The 21283-nt window shown below is 38.8% G+C and overlaps 1 protein-coding gene across 1 annotated transcript in view; it reads left to right on the forward strand.

Annotated features, from left to right (window-relative positions):
* Positions 1-21283, forward strand: part of NIPAL2 (NIPA like domain containing 2) — a 140566-nt gene that overhangs the window by 100388 nt on the left and 18895 nt on the right. Inside the window, exon 6 of the mRNA XM_043979182.1 lies at positions 15281-15377. Coding sequence (XP_043835117.1) covers positions 15281-15377 — 97 coding nt within the window. The remainder of the gene's footprint in view (positions 1-15280; positions 15378-21283) is intronic.

Genomic DNA, 21283 nt, shown 5'->3' on the forward strand with positions numbered 1-21283 from the left:
AGCATTATACAGGAAGAGCTGCAAAACTGTTCATAACTTTGACCTAGTGATTTCACTCCTAGGACTCCTTTGTATATTATTATTATCAGAGAAAAAGACCTATCTGTACAAAAAATATTCATATCACCTTTATTCATGCTAGCAAAAGAAAAAATGGAAATAATCCATGTATCCAGCTATTGAGGGATAGCTGAATAAATTACGACTAGTGAACATAATTTTAATATCAATGTGTCATAAGAAATGACAAATGTGAAGAATACAAAGAAATGTGAAGCTATACAGGATGAATAAATCAGAATCAGAACTACAGGCATAATTATTGGAACAATTTTTAAAAACCAGTCATCTAAAACTTAAAAATAACAGAAATTAACCAGTACCTTCCTCAAAGCTGTTGAATTGAGTCAAACAACCCCCCCACACACACACACACACAAAGTTGTTCTTCAATCGTTTTCAGTCATTTTCAATTCTTCATGACCTTGTTTGGGGTTTTCTTAGCAACGATACTGGAATGATTTGCCATTTCCTTCTCCAGCTCATTTTACAGATAAGGAGAATAAGGCAAATAGGGTTAAGTGACTTGTCCAGGGTAACACAGCTAGTAAGTATCTGAGGACAGATTCGAATTTAGAAAGATGAGTTTTCCTGACTCCAGCACTCTATCCACTGTGCCACCTATCTGCCCCCCCACTACCAAAAAAGCCACACAAAAGAAAAAAAAAGACCCTAGATATAAAAAGTACTTAGAAGCCATCGATCCCAACCCCTCTGTTTTATAAATGAGGAAACCAAGGCACAAGCAGGTTAAATGGCTTATCCAGGACCACACACCTGGTAAATATCTGAGGTAGTATTTGAACTCAGGTCTTCACAGCATTATAGTCCCTTCTGAAAACTGTGATCTTGAGAGCAGGCATGCTGACTCTGAAGAATGAGGAGGAGGAAGAAGAGGAGGAGGAGGAGGAGGAGGAGGAGGAGGAGGAGGATGACACATATATTATTTCATTGGATCCTCACAATAACCTCCTTAAGGAGGTATTATAGGGATTATTATCCCCATTTTACAGCTGTGAAAATTGAAGCTGAGAAAGATGATGGGACTTGCTCCATGGTAATAACTAGGAAGTATCAGATACAGGATGTAAACGCAAATTTGATTCCACATTCAACACTCTGTCCACTGTGCCAAAGTCCAAAACATATGACATTACTGAGATCCCAGAGCGATGAGAGACCTCGAAGGCTACCCACTCCAAACCTCTTACTTTACAGAAATTTAATTCTCTTGCCAAAGGTCACTCAGTAGTAAGCATCGGAGGGAGAATTAGAACACAACCCCTTTGATTCTGGACCTTTCTATGGCACCACAAGATTTCCCAGAAGCCAGAAGAGGTTACAGAACCAGAAATGGAGAAAGATTAAAAAACTGAAATAGAGGTCATCTGGTCCACCCTCTTCATTTTAGAGATAAGGAAACTGAGTCTCAGAGACATGAAGTATCTTACCCAAAGTCACACTTGTAGTAAGCACCAGAAACAGGATCAGAACACAGAGTCAGGAAGACCTGAGTTCAAAACTATCCTCAGATACTTCCTAGCTGGGCGTTCCTGGGCAAGTCAATTAACCTCTGTTTGCCTCAGTTTCTTGAACTGTAAAATGGATTTAATAACAGAACCTACCTCACCAGGTTGTTGTAAGGATCAAATAAGATAATGTCTGTGAAGCACTTAGCTCCGTGCCTGGTGCATAGTGGATTCTATATAAAGGTTTGTTCTCTTTCCCCACCAATTCAGAGCCCACTGTGCTACAAGACCTTCATAGCATCGGACAGGATTATAGACTACCTGTTCACAGTGGTCTTTAGGATCCTATTCCTGCTTATCCTTATACTTTGGATGCTTTAACTCCATATAAGTTCTTTGCCCCCTCTCACCCCACCCCAGGGATTTAGGCCTGCCTATGTGTGTCCTGAGAATATTTCGTATCATCTGTCCATTGGCAGCAAAGTCAGGTCAGTTGCTGCCTTCTTAAGTTATAGCCATAATTGGCAGCCGTGAGTTCTGGCCCAGGTCCCACTCCCACAGTATAAGCCTTGGAAGGGTTTGTTCTGAGGGTTTCCTTCTCCTTAATATAGTGTAGTGGTCCTCAAAGCTCTTTGAGAGCAGGAACCCTTTACTCTCTTAAAATTATTGAGCTTTTGAAATTTATGGGAGTTCTATTTGGTGATATTTACCATGTTAAAATAAAAACAGTCTAGTGTTTTTATAAAAATAGTCTTGATCTAGCAGAACCACAGAAGGGGTCTTGGAGGTGTCCAGGGATCTCTAGACTATACTTTGAGAATCTGTGATGTTGAGTAAGCAAGAGCAATCCTTGATAACTTAAGAAAAAACCATTCAGTTGAGCATTGAAGCAATAAGATATTTGTTCTTCACCCCCAAATATTCCAGACTGGTATCTCTGGCATTTAATCCCAGTGACTTCTTGATTTAATGAACTTTATAAGACCATCTGAGAGTCAATGTGGTACAATATAAAGAGGGACAACCTTGGAGCCAGAGAGACCTGAGTTCTGCCTCTGACAATATTATTATTGTGACCATGGGTGAGTCACTTAACCTTGCAATACTCCCAGAAAACTCTCTAATACTATGTTAGAAACAAAGATTATAGGTCTGGGCCTCAGAATCCCTAAACAAGACTGTATTTCCTATCCCTCATGGCCCATGTTCCCATGTACCTGTTATCTTATTTGCCAGAAGTTGAGTTTGTGTGTGTGTGTGTGTGTGTGTCTAAAGTTGTTTGTGTTTAAAAAACAAAGAGTGTCTTGCTGAGGTTCGCTAGAAGAATGTTGATATTTATTAATTCAATAAATAAGCAAATGGAAAAGTGTATGGCAGAGGATGAGATGGATAGATAGTGTCATGGAAACAATGAACATGAACTTGGTTTTTTGTTTGTTTTTGTTTTTGTTTTTGCAGGGCAAAGAGGGTTAAGTGACTTGCCCGGGGTCACACAGCTAGTTAAGTGTCAAGTGTCTGAGACTGGATTTGAACTCAGGTCCTCCTGAATCCAAGGCCAATGCTTTATTCACTGCGTCACCTAGCTGCCCCCAATGAACATTAACTTGAACAGTCTTCAACAGATAGTTGAGGGGCTTGGCGTGGGATCATGAAGAGTTGGGCACAACTGAACAACAACATCTCCAAAATTCTGAATGACCAATTTAGGGGTATGTGGCAGGTTGTTCAAGTGTGCATCAGACCCAGTGGCTTCTAAAGTCCCTTCCACTTCTAAGACTGTGATTCTATGGTTCCTATGGCCATATAGATTCCTGAATATATTGATCTATGATTAATTTTGAGTCTTTTCATTACCTGTAAGCACAACAAATTCTTCAAAAGTAAGAAAAAAAACAATGTATATGAATATGCACTTAATTCCAATGAGATGAAGTTAGCCACAAGTCTTTTGGATTTGGAGACTAAATATAGGTCTAACAGACAATGAATAGAGTAAATTTAGTTTATGAAGACAGTTTCATGATTTCATATAGTTTGTTTTCTACTAGAAAAGCTACTTTAAAAAATAAAGGGGGCAGCTAGGTGGCGAAGTGGATAGAGCACCGGCCCTGGAGTCAGGAGTACCTGAGTTCAAATCTGGCCTCAGACATTTAACATTTACTAGCTGTGTGACCCTGGGCAAGTCACTTAACCCCAACTGCCTCCCTAAAAAACAAAACAAAACAAAACAAAATAAAAAAATAAATAATAGGTCTCTTCAGCTTGTCCAGACTGTAAATACAATGGCCACTCATGCGACTGATTGGTGCAGGAGCTTTACTGTGCTTAGCTTCCAACCTGGGTTGGTTTGCTCCCCCTTAGGTAGCATGGTGGCCCCCACTCCAGGCTGAAGAGGGTAAGGGGCGGCACGGAGATGGCTTACCATATTGGGGATGAATAATTGATTGGCTTTACTCACTGTAGTTCAGAACTCCCAAACTCAAGCAATCTATCAGCCTCAGCCTCCCCCAGCAGCAAGATTGCAGGTATATATACCCTGCCCAGCCAAGAGAAGGCACTTTTAAGAGCATCTGAAAATACTTATTCTTTGACATGATATTTCTACTAGTTCAATCCAATCCAAAACCTACTTATCAAGGATCTCCTACATGCAAGGCTATATCCCAGGTGCCAGAGCTTGCATTCCACTGGGGAAATACAACATGTGAACTGATACGCATAAGCATAATAATTTGAGGAGCGGGGAGAGAAAGAGAGAGACAGAGAGAAAGAGAGAGAGAGAGAGAGAGAGGGAGAGGAAGAATTAAAGGAATTAGTCAATTGACAAACATTCAAGTGTTTGCTATGTACCATGTTTAATACTAAGCCCTGAGGATACTAAGAAGGACAAAAACACAGTCCCTGCCCTCAAGTAGCTCATATTCTTTTTTTTTTTTTTAGTGAGGCAATTGGGGTTAAGTGACTTGCCCAGGGCCACACAGCTAGTAAGTGTTAAGCGTCTGAGGCCGGATTTGAACTCAGGTACTCCTGACTCCAGGGCCAGTGTTCTATCCACTGCGCCACCTAGCTGCCCCAAGTAGCTCATATTCTAATGGGAGATACAACATATAAATAACTAGATACTCTTGGGCAGCTAGGTGGCACAGTAGTCAAGCCTCGAGTCAGGAAGACTCATCTTTCTGAGTTCAAATCTAGACTCAGATGCTTATTAGCTGTGTGACCCTGGGCAAGCCACTTAACCCTGTTTGATTCAGTTTCCTCATCTGTAAAATGAGGGGGGAAAGGAAATGACACACCACTCCAGTATCTCTGCCAAGAAAACCCCAAATGGGGTCGCAAAGAGTAGGACACAATTGAAATGAGTGAACAACAACAAACAGAAGATGAATATAGTATAAATGGAAAGTAACCTCAGAAGTAAGACCCTGGAAGCTGAAGGGGGCCCTCTTGCAGAAGGGGGTATTTGAGCTGAGTCTTGAAGTAAGTCAGGGAAAATAAGAGATGGAGGTGAGGCAATGAGCCTTGAAGGAAACTAAGGCAGAAGGGAGGAGGAAGGGCATTCCAGGTATGGGAATGCCTTCATGGGAAACAGAATGCCAAATCTGTGGAATAGCAAATAGGCCAGTTTATCTGAAAAGCAGACTGTATGAAGGAGAGTGATGCAGAGCAAGCTTGGAAAGGTAGAATGGGGCCATCTTGGGAAGAGCTTTACCTGCCAGTTCCATCATCTGAAAAAACCTATACTTGTACCATTTTTCAGAGTCAACTCTGTTACCAGGTCCATCTCTACCAATAAGACATAGTGAGCCTGTGAGGGGCCCTTAAGCTCTTAAGTGCCTATGAAGACAATGAGATCCAATGGAATTGAATTCAATTCAATTCTACAAGGCTTTATTGAACAGAAAGACATAAGTGCCACAATATTAAAGGTAACTAGATCTCAATCATACATGAGAGGGAATGAACTGGAGCTGAGATGATTGATCGCCTTAGAAAAGCATGATATTCACAGTAGCGATGATAACTACATTTCAGCAGCACTTTATGGTTTAAGAAGGGTTTTAAAAATCATATTTAATCTTCACAACAGCCCCGTGAAGGCAGCTCTATATTTATCCCCTTTTTACAGATGAGAAACAGAGGCCTCGAGAGACAAGTGACTTGCCCAGGGTCACCCAGGCAGTGTCTAAAACAGAATTTGAACCCAAGGGTTCCTTTTCCTGTCCAACACCCTCTCCACTACACCCCACTGGCTCTCTGACATTGGGTATGAAGTTATCTCAGTGATCTTTATTTGGTGCTTTAACGCCTGTTCCAGAATGAAATCCCTAACTCCAGAAGGTATAAATTATAGATTAAGCTCCTGGACTGAAATTTAAATTCAGCCTTCACACAAATCTATTAACCATGTGAATAATTAATATTTAATCCCTGGTCATGGCAGAAGCCTCACTTTTTTTTTTCTATGCAGTCTGAATGCAAAGAGCATAATTACTGTCACTGAGATTGTTCACTGAAGCGAGCAGGCAAGTGTTTCCTTGAACTGCACGAAGAGTGCTGAGTTAAATACAGTATCGTGGCTTTGTTACCTTCAGAGCCTTTTCCAGCTATGAAGTAGAAGAAAAGATTTAGAAGTCTGGGGTTACTTCTAAGTTGAAATCTTAAAGTGATATTTTAAATATGTCTTCTGGTGGGGCTGATCTTATTTGGGCATCACCTGGACTTTCAACGATCTAATGATTTTGAAGCAGAGAGCTTCTTTACTTTTCTTATCTCATGGACCCCCTTGGCAGTCTGGTGACCTCTTCTTCTATGGACCTCTTCTCAGAATGTTTTTAAATGTATTAAAAATAAAGGGCAGCTAGGTGGAACAGTGGTTAGAGCCCAGAGCATGGAAGGAAGACCTGAGTTCGGATTCAGCCTCTGACATTTACTAACTGTGTGACTCTGGGAAAGTCACTTGACCTCAGTTTCTTCATCTGTAAAAAGAGGATAATAATAACACCTCCCTCCTGGAGTTGTAAGGATCAAATGAAATAATAATTGTAAAGTACTTAGAACAGTGCCTAGTGATAGTGGGTTCTATATAAATGTTGGTTACTATTACTACTACTACTACTACTACATTAAGACAACTCCCTCCACCCAAGAAATCTCCACAACCATTTCTGTTTTTTGGTCTTAGAGAATTACCTGCCGCTCAGAGAGGTTGAGATTTGCCCATGGTCACACAGTTATAAATGTTAGAGACAGAATTTGAATCCAGACCTTCCTGCCACCAATCATACCTACAATAACAAACTGTTGTTTAATCATTTTCAGTCATACCTGATTCTTTGTGATCCCTTTGAGGGCTTTCTTGGTAAAGATACTAGAGTGGTTTGCCATTTCCTTCTCCAACTCATTTTCCAAATGAGGAAACAGAGGCAAACAATTAAGTGACTTGCCCAGAGTCACACAGTTAGTAAGTGTCAGAGGCTAGATTTGAACTTAGATCTTCCTGACTCCAGGCTTTCACTCTATTCACTGCACCATCTAGCTGCCCACTGTACCAAACTACCGCCTACCTATTTATGCTATACTATATGGTGATGAAAACAATTTTGTAATTGCATCTGATTTCTTCATCTCTAAGGTTTAAGTTGAGTTGGAATTGAAATTCAACATGTTTTTTCTTCAACTATTTAAAGATCTTGGACACATAACTACTGCTGGCTCAGTAAAAAAAAAAAGGAGAAAGAAAATGTCTTTTTTTTTTTACTCAGTAAAATCTCAAGTCTTCTTTCATATTCTATGATAAGCCTGTTGAAGATTAGATTACATTTACCTTAGATTTTTCAAAATCAGTAAAAACCATTTTGGACCAGCTCTCCCAACAAGTTGTGTTGTGTCCAGGGTCACCTGGCTAGTATGGGTAAGAAGCAGTACCTGACCCCATGTCTATCTGCCTCCAAGGCAGATAACACTCAAGTGTTATTACAGTACATTCAGTAAAGACAAAAAAAACCCCACCTCTACCATCTTGTAGTAAGTGACATAGAGGGGCATTCTGAGGTCTTGAAAGGTACAAGTGCAAATTCTACTGGAAAAGGAACAGACTCCGTGATTGCCTCTACGGGCCAGCCAGCAAATTTGGAGAAGCTCACCTCTCTGTATTGACGGAGGGATGAGCTCTTTTCAAAATGAGACAGTATTCGTAAGTGCTTTGTAAACTTTAAAGCACTATTTAAATGTTGTTGTTATTGTTGTTATCATTCTTTTACCTGTCTATGCTAGTTGACTTCTTCATATTGTGAAAAATGTTTGTTTCTTACTTTTTTTTCTCAGAGGATCTATTAAAGTTCCACTATCCAATATATAAGTAATGGCTAGGAACTAAGGACATGTTAAATTGCCAGAGGAGAACTTGGGACTGGGCACTGAAATGAACTTCATTTACTAAGGTTGCAAGATACTGAAATGGTTTAACAAGAAAGGACTTAGGAATGTCTTCTCTAGACATTTTAAAGACCAGACAGAAAATGGATGGTTCTCTCTCCAATAGCTTAGGCTACCTGGGCACCCCATGTATCTCATAGGATCATAGATTTAGAGCTGGAAGGGACCTTAGAGATCATCAAACTCAATTGCTTGCAGTTTTTTTCCCGAATCTTAATAAACATTTTTATTTAGAGTTTTGAGTTCCAAAATCTATTCCTCCCTTCCTCCCCTCTCCCCTCCCTGAGTCAACAAGCAGTCAGAAATAAGTTATACATATTCAATTATACAAAACATTTCCATATAAGAAGACTCAAATAAAAGGAAAAAAATGAAAGAAATAAAGTAAAAAAGTGCATACTGCAGTCTGTGTTCAGTCAATATCAGTTCTTTCTCTGGAGGTGGAGAGTATGGTTCATCATTAGTCCTTTGGGATTGTCTTAGATCATTGTATTGATGAGAACAGCTAAATCATTCACAGTTCTTCACTGAATGATATTGCTGTCACTGGGCAAAATGTTCTCCTGGTTCTGCTAATTTCATACAAGTCTTCCTAGGTTTTTCTGAAATCATCCTGCTTGTCATTTCTTATAGCACATTAATATTCCATCACAATCATATACTACAGCTTATTTAACCATTCCCCAACTGGTGAGCATGCCTTCAATTTCCCCTGTCAGTTTACAGTTGAGGAAACCAGTTTTTAACACAGGGAAGTTAAGTGATTTTCTCAAGTTCACACAGCTAGGAAGTATCCGAAGCAGAATTTGAACACAGGTCTTCCTGACTCCACATACAGTCTATAACACCTAGACTCCTATGATTCTGCTTATTTGGGCGGGGGGGAAGAAGGGGGCAGAGAAAATGGGATGATGCAAATATAAGCAAGATGGCAAAAAAGTTCATTCATTAAACATTTATTAAGGATCATTTAATAAATTGGGACAGCTAGATGGCATAGTGGATAAAGCATCAGGCTCTGGAGTCAGGAAAAGCTAGGTTCAAATCCTACTTCAGATACTTACTAGCTGTATTACCCTGGGCAAATGACTTAACCCTGTTTGCCTCTGTATCCTCATCTGTAAAATGAGCTGGAGAAGAAAAATGGCAAACCACTCCAGTACCTTTGCCAAGAAAACCCCAAACAGGGTCACAAAGAGTTGGACACAACTGAAATGACTGAACAACAACAATTTAATAAATTAAACATTTATTAATGTTCATATAGCATCAGTTCTAGGTCCTGGTAGAGATAAAGAGATTTGTCTTACATATTAGTAGTGGAATGGAGAGTAATTAAGCATATCTTTGATTTGCTTAAAAGTATCAAAGTCTATGTCTAGCCCTATGAGAGGTGCCTCAGGCCAGCAAATCTGGACTTTCCCTGATTATCTCCCGTGACACATGGGCCCTGACTTCAGGGAGCTTACAATTAAGTAAAGGATATGATCCATACACAGACAATTATAATGAATTAGAAGTAAATTAGTGAGTGCAAAATTTTCTGTGAAACCTGGCAAAGTAGACAAAGGTCATTAGTAACTGGTCATATTAGAAAAGGCTTTTCAGCTGGGCTTTAAAAGGATGTGGGACAGGAAGTTATTCCAAGGAATCATCAGAGAAGGAAAGGAAGAAAAGGAAAGCATTATGTATGTATATTTTATTTGTATATATGTATATTTGTGTGTACATAAATGTGTATACATGTATAGGTGTATACACACCTATACATACACACACACACATATGCAATGGCAGATAGTCCCAGTTTGGCCTTGGCATGGAATAGTACTTCGGGACAGAGTTAGAAAGGTAGGGTAGTATCAAATTGTGAATATGCTTGACTTCTTGGTGAAGGACACTGAACTCTAGTTCAGTATCAAAGTAATAGGGAGCCATTTAAGATTCTTGAGCAGAGAACAGTTCTATGTATAAGGGAGTCAAACTGGCCAAAGGGGAAGAAGAGATAATTTCTTAGGAGGCTATTTCAATTGTTCTAGCCATTTATAGTGAGCACCTCAAAAATAGAAAGAAAGGGGAAAATATGAGATTTATCACTAAGGTAGAATTGACTGGACTTGATAGGTGGTATAGTGCATAGAATACTGTATTTGGAGGCAGAGGGCCTGGGATCCTATGATATTTCTTACCTCTGTGATGGCGTGAAAGTCACTTAACCTCTCTGGGACTCAGTTACCCCAACTATAAATTGAAGAACTGGACTAAATGATTTCTAAGGTCCCTTCCAGCTCTAAATTTGTATGTGGTCTTTTAAATAAAAGTAATGAGGGAGAGGAAAGAGTCACAGATAACTCCAAGGTTTTGAACCCAAGACATTGAGTCAATAGATTGCCTTTATCAGAAATAGAAAACTCAGGGGAAGATACCAGTAACTTCATCTTGGAGCATTTAAAGTAAATTGCCATTTTTGTTGTTTTGCAGTTAACCAATGTCATCTGACTCTAACAAATTGCTATTTTTAAAGTTCACTAAAATTGCTTTCTTTCTGCAAAAGAATGTTATGGATCTTTGCTTTATATTCAGACTGAGTGAATATTCATTCAACAAATATTAAGCACCTACTAAGCACAAGACATTATGCTAGGTGCCAAGTATTCATGTCCAAAACAAGTACTAGGGAAAGGGGGGAAAGGAGGGAAAGAGAGAGGAGGGGGGAAGGAAGGAAGGAGGGAAGGAAAGAAGGAAGGAGGGAAGGAAGGAAGGAAGGAAGGAAGGAAGGAAGGAAGGAAGGAAGGAAGGAAGGAAGGAAGGAAGGAAGGAAGGAAGGAAGGAAGGAAGGAAGGAAGGAAGGAAGGAAGGAAGGAAGGAAGGAAGGATAGAGAGAGAAAAACTATCCCTGATTCAGGGAATTCACATGGAAGACCGAGAAGGGAATACAAGTTAATTTGAAAAGGGGGAGATCACCAACAACTAGGGCAACCAGAAAAAACTCTTAAGAGGTGGCATGTAAGCTGAACAGCCATGAAGAAAGCTAGGTATTCTGAGAGGCAGAGGTGAGGACAGAATGCATTCCAGGTAAGGAGTACAGCCTGGGCAAAGACACAGAGGTGGGATATGGCATGCCAGATTCAAGGAATAGCAAGTATTCTATTTGAGTGGAATATAAAGTATGCAAAGAATAATAATGATAGCTAATAATAATAATAAAAATTCTAATAATAGACACGAGATGGAATGCCAATTTCTAGAATCAGCAGATATTCTAGTTTGGAATATAGATTGCATAAATAATAATAATAGCTAATAATAACAATAATAGATAGGAGATAGAATGCCAATTTCTAAAAACAACAAATATTCTCATTTAGAATATAAAATTCATAAATAACAATAGCTAATAATAACAATAATAATACTAGACAGGAGATGGAAAGCCAAGTTCAAGAAATAGCAAGTATTCTAGTTTGGAAAATAGAATGTATAAATAATAACAATAGCTAACAATAATAATAATAATAATAGACAGGCGATGGAATGCCAATTCCTAGAAACAGTAAGTATTCTGGTGTGGTATATAGACAGCATAAATAATAATAAGAGCCAATAATAGCAATAATAATAATAATGGACAGGAGAAAGAATGCCAATGTCTAGAAACAGCAAATATTCTCATTTGGAATATAGAATTAATAAAAACAATAACTAATAATAACAACAACAATAATAGACAGGAAATGGAATGCCAGTTTTAAGCAACAGCAAGTATTCTACATTGACTGGAACACAGAGTGTATGAAAGGGAGGTATGTGCAATAAGCCAGGAAAGGTAAGTTGGAGCCAGACTGTGAGGAGCCTTAAATGCCAAGTTAGAGAGTTTGTATAGCATGCAGAGGAACTCAAATATTGTAACATTGATTGATGCCAAGGCAGTTAATTTCTCAGCAGCCTCAGTATCTCATCATTCCTTTTCATCCATACTCCCTTCTTTTTTTTTTTCATAAATCTAAATTCCATAATGCTGGTTAAACATTTGTGTTTCTTATCATTTGAATGGAGATATTTTGTGGGAATTTACTGAAAATTTATATGTGTGTATGGATATAGCTATGGGTATAGATATAGGTATATAGATATATAGATGTATATGTATGTGTATGTGTACAGATATGTGTAAGTGTACAGATAAATATACACACACACATATATATATATATACACATTTATACACATATATGCGTATACAAGAGGAAGGTCGAGGAAAGAGTGAAAGACAACCTCAGACAGACAGACAGACAGGAGAAAGACAAAGAAAAGGAGAGGAGACAAGAGAAGAGACAGACAGACAGAGGAAACTAGAGGAGACAAGAAGAGAGGAGAAGAGAGACAGAAACAGAGACAGGAGGGAGAGAAAATCTGGACTTTAAAGTAGGACTTCAGTAGGCAGTAGGAGCAAAGGGAGGAGGATAACTTTCCAAGGAATAATATGACCAAAGACAAAGAGGAAGGGGAAAGCATAGAATGTGTATAGGAAGTGGTGACTAGTCCAACTTGGATGCAACATAGAATATGTAAAGGGTGGTAGAACAACCAGAAGTCTTACTTTAGAGTAGGAACTTCTAATAGGTGGGCTATGATCCAGATTTGAACCTTAGGAAGAAACTATGCATTCTGTATGTCCATTGGACTGAGAAACTACATCCAAATAGAGCATCAAAGACTTTGAGAAGAAATAGAATCTTTGAGTGTAGGCTTACTGAAGAGCAAGGTCTTTGATAGCTAATCTTACCTCACTAGCACCTTGCTCAGTTCCTTACAATAGACCTTTAGTAAATGCTGATAGCGGTTGTTATAATTACTTGTTTTTCTTTCAGATTTCTAAGATAGAGCACAGCAATCCATCATATGATTTTTAAAAAATTTTTTCCTGGGGGCAGCTAGATGGCTCAGTGGATGACGCACTGGCCCTGGATTCAGGAGGACCAGAGTTCAAATCCGGCCTCAGACACTTGACACTTACTAGCTGTATGACCCTGGGAAAGTCACTTAACCTTCATTTCTCTGCAAAAACAAAACAAAACAAAAGGCTTTGGGGGCAGCTAGATGGCGCAGTGGTTAAAGCACCAGCCCTGAATTCAGGAGTACCTGAGTTCAAATCCGGCCTCAGACACTTGACACTTACTAGCTGTGTGACCCTGGGCAAGTCACAACCCCCATTGCCTGCAAAAAACAAAACAAAACAAAACAAAAACAAAAAAACAACAAAAAAATTTTCCTGTCCTTAGAAACTACAGAATTTACTGCCTCTCTGATATTGACTTTTTTTTTTTTTTTTTGATATTGACATTTTTAAAGAAAAAAATCTCATCCTTGGCAGTGGGGGTTGTGAGGGAGACCCATTGGCATTACTAGTCATGCCTAGTCAACTGCTTCCAGAAACCTTTTTGCTGAGAGTTATGACTTCATGTCTTATAATGCACTGTTTAGCCAAGTTCCAGTATTCATAGGCAACTTGTATAATTCTTCAAACCGTAGGAACTCATGTTTTATTTATATGAAATCACAGTGGGGACACAGCAGGACAAGTGATGTATGGAAAGTTGATAACAACTACCCTCCAGAAAAAAAAAGTCCACGACAGGAAGGACTCACTAATCTACATGCCAGATTCACTCAACTGTCACCCCTGAGTGAAGTTGTAAAGAGAGGCGGTTTCAGAACCGTATGCAATGGTCCATGACTGAAGTCTGCGACTGTCCTGTGGGGCTGGTGCCTGAGTGATGCTTGTTTGCAGCCTCTGTGTTGAAGAAGTGGAACACCAGTATATTATGGAAAATGAGGACACGAGTTCAGAGGAGCTCTGAATCAATGATTTATGAGCTATAGGGAGATGGGGACACCTAATGTTTTCATGACAGCGTGAGCTAAAAAGGCAAAGGGGTAGGAGGTTAACTAATGGTTTCCTGTTGCTCTGCTCTGTTACATTAAATTAAAGGATTACAAAGTAAGCCTTATAAGGAAAAGTGAAATGAGTTGGGGCCATTGGGTTGGAAGAAGGGGAAGATTCAAACATAATCTGATAGCTCTCTTCAACATCCCATACTCACATAAAAGGGTTTTTTGTTGTTGTTGTTTGTTTTGGTTTGGTTTGGTTTTTGTGGAGCAACGAGGGTTAAGTGACGTGCTCAGGGTCACACAGCTAGTAAACGTCAAGTGTCTGAGGCTGGATTTGAACTCAGGTCCTCCTGAATCCAGGACCCGTGCTTTTGCCACCTAGCTGCCCCCACATAAAAGGTTTTGAATGAGAAAGATTGACCTATTGTTTTCCACGCCCATGAATAACCAAGCAAAAGGAAAGAAACAAGTTAAATCAGAATGGTTTAGGTTGAACCTAAGAAAAAGAACAACACTAAGGTGAAAAATATTGCTGGTTTCAAGTACCTATCTTCAATAGCTTTTTTTTTAAACCAAGTATATGATCATTTCTATTAGGTGGCTTAGACATCTAATCCAAAGAGAGCTAGATTTGGAGTCAAAAGACCTAGGTTCAAATCCTGGCACTGCCATTTGGACAAGTGATTTGTGTGACCTTTCTGGGCCTCCATTTCTCATTTTATAAAATGAGAAGGTTGGACTAGGTCAGAGATTTTTAACCTGAGGTCATAGATTTCATGGATAGGAAGAAATTCACTAACCTCTAAGTGAAACTTAGCATTTCCATCAATTATTGAAAAGCAGTATTCTGAGAAAGGATCCACAGACTTCACAAGACTGCCAAGAATCTATGACACAGAACAGGTCGTGGATTGGATGAGCCATAAAGTTGCTTCTAATGGAAACTCTACAATCCTAGGATCCCTTTGAGTTCGGTCTATTTTTTTAAGCATTTAAACCTTGATCACTCTATCCAATGTGCCTTAAGCTTGATGATTTCCCGCCCCCCAGGGTTAGCATCTCTTTCCCCCTACACCCCAAAGAATGAAATAAGTTGTTTTCATTTTTTAAAGGCCTATAAATGGAGGGCGGGGGGGAAAATTTTCAAGTAAAAAAAAAATACAAATGAAGAGAGAAACATTTCACAAAGGTGAAAAAACGTATGGTAATAGTTATTTAATAGTTTGGTTTACTAGAGATCAAGTTAATTTTTCTCTGAGTTCGAAAAGATCCTCAATAAATCAATCGTTTTCACTTTGGACTGAAGTAGGGGGAGGTGACAAGTGTTACACAACCAAAAAGAGAGATGTGACATTTTAAAGACTTTGAGTGAAGCACACATTTTATTCTTGAATGGCTTAACCTTTCCCTTTCATTTCCAGATCTTAGAAATATTAATATTCTGCATCCTGCTGTATTTCTATAAAAGAAAGGATATGAAACACATTGTCATTTTGTTGACACTTGTGGCACTTCTGGGTAAGAACTTTTCCATTCATTTTCTTACTCTGTCTTCCACCCATACTGTGAAGTCACATATTAGGTTTTATTGATATATTTTTTCTAAGATATGCCTTAAGGAAAATTCTCAGCCATGCTACAATGTTTCAAACCATTTCATTTTTCACTGTTTTAAGATAATTCTAAAGTTCACCTATTACTGTAACTGATAACTTTACTTTTATAAAGATTTTAGTATTTCTCTTTGTATGTTATTTCTGATTTTATTTGGGTAATTTGTAGTCTTTTGCTTTTTTTTAAAGTACAACTAAATCTTTTTTAAAAGATACCATTTCTGTGGAGGCAGTTAGGTGGCACAGTGGATAAAGCACTGGCCCTGGATTCAGGAGGACCTGAGTTCAATCTGTCCACAGACACTTGATGCTTACTATCTGTGTGACCCTAGGCCCTCATTGCCCCACCAAAAACAAAAACAAAAACAAACAAACAAAACATTGCCAAAGAAGTACCTCCTCAGAGACACTTTTTTTTTTTTTAGTGGATAAAGAACCAGCCCAGGATTCAGGAGGACCTGAATTCAAATCTGACCTCAGACACTTGACACTTACTAGCTGTGTGACCCTGGGCAAGTCACTTAACTCTCATTGCCTCGCCAAAAAAAAAAGATGCCATTTCTTCTTATAATAGCAATTTGATGATCTTAGTTGAAACTTTACAAGGCAAGAAAAGTTAGCTACAACATGAAAGGAGCTATTAATTAGTTCAAACCATTCTTGATAAAGGTTTGAAGTTGTAGAAAGAACCCCACAATCCCATTAGTGGGCAACAAAAATGTCAAATAGAAATAAAGGCTCCTGTATACTAGAATATTTATAGCAGCACTTTTTGTGATAGCAAATATATTTTAAAAGTGTCCATCAACTGGAAGCTCCTTTAAATTAGGGATTGTTTCATTTTTCAGATTTGTATCACTGGTGCCTACCACAGTGTTTGGTACATAGTAGTCACTTAATACATGTTTATGACAGAATGGCAAAACAGATTGTGGCACAGGAATGTGACACAATAGTATTGTGATGGTAAGAAATAACGAATATGAAGAATTCAGATAAACATGGGGAGATTGACCAGAACTGATACTGAAAGAAACAATCAGAACCATAACAATATACATAAGGATTTCATCCCTGTGAATAAAGTGTTTAACTTAGCACAGTCCCTGGCACTTAGTGGGGACTTAATAAGTGCTTGTTCCTTTCCCTTTCCCTTTCCCTTCCTACCTCTTCCCATCATGTGTTATATCCCCTTGTGAAAATGTAGACTCCTTAGAGGAAGGAAATAATATTTTCTGTGCCTGAATTCCAAGCATTTAGCATGCTTGTCATAAAAGGGAGCAGCTATGTGGCACAGTGGATAGAGCACTGGCCCTGGAGTCAGGAGGACCTGAATTCAAATTTGACCTCAGACACTAGCTGGGTGACCCTGGGCAAGTCACTTAACCCTGTTTGCCACAGTTTCTTCATGTGTAAAATGAGCTAGAGAAGGAAATGGCAAATCTCTCCAAAATCTTTGCTAAGAAAACCCCAAACTGGGAGAATGGGAAGTGACTAAAAAACAACTCAACCACAACAAGCCTATTGGGACCTTGAACAGATAGCAGCCCTTAAGATCAAGAGCCCAGTTATTGTCTCCTATTTGTGTTGGTTGCTATGGAAACAAGGGAGTAGAATTTTATTCAGCTAAGCTATACCCAGATAAGCTGGTGAACAAGAAGGAGAGAAAGAAAAAAAAATTAGAACAATTTGCTTCCCAAAAGAAAAAACTGCAAAGATGAAAAACCTGCTTGGTAGTGAAATGGATAGAGTGTTGGACTTAAATCAAGAAAGACCTGAGTTCAAACACAACCTCAACCACACAATAGCTTTGTGACCTTGGACAGAGTCACTTAACCTCTGTCTGCCTCAGTTTCCTCAACTGTAAAGTAGGAATAATAATAGTACCTACTTCCCAGGATTGTTATGAGGGTCAAATGAGGTAATATTTATAAAGTGCTTTTCAAGCATGATATAAGTGCCAGCAATTATTATTATTATTATTGTTGTTGTTGTTATAATTAATTGGGTAAAAACTATGATAACCACTCTTCTGCTTTGAGATGAGGTAAAGGTGGGTACAGAGAATGAGAAGCAGGGGCTTTTTATCTGGTAAAAAATTCTAAAAAGACCAAGAAAAGATAGCTTTCTCACTAACTCAGATACTCTAAAATCTAATGAGATTGAGTAAAGTCACTGGCAAGTGAGAATAGTATCTAAAATATCTTTTTAATGCCAAATTGTTTTGAAGGCCTGAGGCCAGAGAATAATGTGGAGAGACTAATGCCAAGAACAGTTTTGAGTTAATTGTGTGAGTGTGTGTGTGTGTGTGTGTGTGTGTGTGTGTGTGTGTTTGGAAGGGGGGATTCAAAGTGGGGGGGAATGTGTTCTACTGCAGCTGAGGGGAAAATAAGGCTGCATAAAATTATGATTGCCACTGTTGAGTGTTAGTGAGAAAAATTTACCAAATATTTATTAAAGATTTGCCATGCACAGGGTACTATGTAAGATTCAGAAATTACAAAGACAAAAATAAAACCATATTTCCCCCAAGGAGTTTACATTTTCCTGGGGGTGGAGTGGATTTGGTCGTCCTCCCCACCAGCTCAGTTGCTGTAACTACAGAAAGTAGGAGGGAGATAATGGTAAATGATTAGAGGAACAAAAGCCCTAGCATATCAAGAGAAATAATGAAAAAAGGTAGGAATGTAGGAGGGATAGCACTTCCAGACCTCAAAGATATTCTAAAGCAGTAATCATCAAAACCATTTGGTACTAGTTTAAAAAGAGAAGAGTAGATCAACAGTGCAGACAAGACATGGAAGAATCTGAAATAATTGAACTCAATAACTCCAGTGTTCAATAAACCTAAATACATAAATTACCTAGGAAGGGACTCATTTGATAAAAAAAAAAAAATACTAAGAAAACTGGAAAACATTCTGGCAGAATTTAGGCCTAGACAAATATCTTATAGCATATTCTACAATAAATTCAAAATGGAAACGTGACCTGAATATTAAAGATCATACCATAAAAAAGAGAGAGAGAAGCATATCGTATATCTTTCACAGCTCTGGAGAGGGAATGGATTTTTTAGCCAAACAAAGAATGGAGGCAATTATAGAAGAGAAAATAGACAAATTTAGTTACATGAAATTGTCCTGCCTTGGACACTTATTAGCTGTGTGACCCTAGGCAAATCAATATGGTTCTGGGTTTCGGTTTTCCCATCTGCAAAATGAAGGGGGTTGAACTGAGTGACCATTAACATGAAAGGTCCCCTTCTAGCCCTGAATAAAAAAGACAAAAACGCAATCTGGAAGTTGCTAGAACAAAATGCTGTCATTTTCCCCTTACGTATGAGGATTTATCTTTCAGAGAACTGACCTAATTCATATGTGGATCATTGTACCCATCTATGTAGAAGGGGTTAGAAAACTGGCTTTGTCAGTGCTTTGGGAAAGGAAATGTATGAGTTCTTCTGAGTGGGTAGGACAAAGCTCTTCTCCCTCTGCTTCCTTTTCATGTAAAGTGAGAAATAATTATCTTTTCAGAAGCAGAAGAAAAGTAAAATTGTGGCACACTGTGGAACAGAGGCAGCCTGGTTTCTAACTCAGTCAAAAACTATCATGGAGGCAGTAATTTCTTCTCTCCGGTCCCTTTGATTTATAATTAAAAGTTCAAATCCCAATAAAAAAAACTTAAAAAAAAAACTCACTGTGGGTGATGGCCAAATTGTCATCAGGAGCTATTATTTGCCACAGGAACTTTTCAGGGCCTAAGATCAAAAAGAAAAGGAAAAAAAAAATCTTCTGCTTTCCTTCAATGACACACTGTAGCAGGAAGAGCTCCCTCACTTTAATATTAAATATTGATATAAGATTTGTCATGCTTGACTAGTCATTTCTTTCTCATCTCCATTAATGTTTGGAACTTATGAAATATTTGTTCCCAGGGAGAGAGGCCCTTCTCTTGTTAGCACAGAAGACAGAGGGCCATTACTGATCTAGCACAGGGATTTACTTACTTAGATGCCTGAAATGGGCCAGTTTCATTTAGCCACGGTTATCTAGGGATATTTTCACATCCTGGCATTTACCAGCAAGACAGATGACAATCTGTTGCAGCTGCCTTTGGGGAACTTAGACAATAAGTATTTATTTTGTTTTTGGGTTTTTTTTTTTATTTTTGGAGGGGCAATGGGGCTTAAGTGACTTGCCCAGGGTCACACAGCTAGTAAGTTTCAAGTGTCTGAGGCCGGATTTGAACTCAGGTCCTCCCGAATCCAGGGCCAGCGCTTTAACCACTGCGCCATCCAGCTGCCCCCAATAAGTATTTATTGAGCAGCTACCCTGTGCCAGGCGCTCTGCTAAGTGCTGGTTTAATTCACAATTTAGAAATGTTTAAATGACTCTGAGGTCTGGGGATACAAAGAAAGATAAAATGGCTCTCATTGGAAAGGTAACATGTAAATAATTCTCTACAAGTAAAACATGTGTATGGCCTTTTATGTATGAGCTGTGTGAATGAAGCAAGATGCATGAAAGAAGATAGATTTGTATATGAAGCAAGAAATTTATAAATGAGTTTTATATATATACACATATATATGGGATAGGGTATATATTCATACATATGTACATACATACATATGTGTGTTTATGTATGTATGTATGTATGTGTATGTGAATATAAACCCAATCTTAGAGCTCATTGCTATTAAACTCTGTCCCAAAACCCATTGGTATGGGACACTCTTCTCATTGATGGAGATGAATGAATACATATATACATATATATATACATATATATACATGTATGTGTGCGTGTATGTATATATGGCTTCAGGGTGTGTGTGTGTATACATATGTGTATGCATGTGTGTATATATGGCTTCAGGGTGTATGTGTGTGTGTGTGTGTGTATATATATATATATATATATATTATACATATAAGTACACCTATATGTAATGAATTTTATATAGAGAGAGGTGCCATCTTACCCTGGCCATTAGCTTATGCCATGCTCTTGGTCACCCTTGGCCCACCTGGACTATTCCACATAGGAGGGTATTCCTGGGTATCAGAGAGGACCAAGAGATTCATGGGGGGAGATCAAGTTTTCAATCGCTTCTGATTGGTTCCCCGCCTCTGTAGCTTAGTCAACAGAAAGGTTTCTAACAAAGAAAATGGCAAATTTAGGGGGTTCTTGAGAAGGGCCAGGGCAGGAGGAGGCATCACTAAAATGGAGACAGCCTGTTGCAAGAATGACTAGCTTTCTTCTCGAGCCCCTCTTCCCACTCCCTTAAGCCAGAGATTTCTGGCCTACCATTGGATGTGAACTTACTGTGATGGTTGGCAGATTCAGAAGCACATAGCTGGCTTTCAGTCATTTCTCCACTCATCTTATTTGTTTCGCTGTTCAGTTTTGCAGTGTAGGCTGGTGGCTATTTGCTCATTAATTTCACTTGGACAACCCTACTTTTCTCATCCCCTTCTTTCATTGTTTTTCTCCTTCCCCATCTTCTCGTAATTATAGCTTCAGTGTTGGTCTTTCATCATCCAGTCTGGTAAATTAGCATGTTGTCCGTGGATTTTTTTTTTAATCACAACAATCACGCAACCTCCACTGGGTTCCTCATTGGTTACTTCAGCATCCCTCCAACTTAGTCCTGGTACAAAGGTTAACAACCATTTTATCTGATCAAAGCCCTAAAAAAATATTTTAAAATAATTTTGTCGTTAGAATGTCAGCACTGTGAACCCAACATGCCTGAAACATCACTCATTGTCTTCCTCCCCCACTCTCAGCCACCCCAAACCCTCC

This window comes from Dromiciops gliroides, chromosome 1 (assembly GCF_019393635.1).
Source record: "Dromiciops gliroides isolate mDroGli1 chromosome 1, mDroGli1.pri, whole genome shotgun sequence".
Lineage (NCBI taxonomy): Eukaryota > Metazoa > Chordata > Mammalia > Microbiotheria > Microbiotheriidae > Dromiciops > Dromiciops gliroides.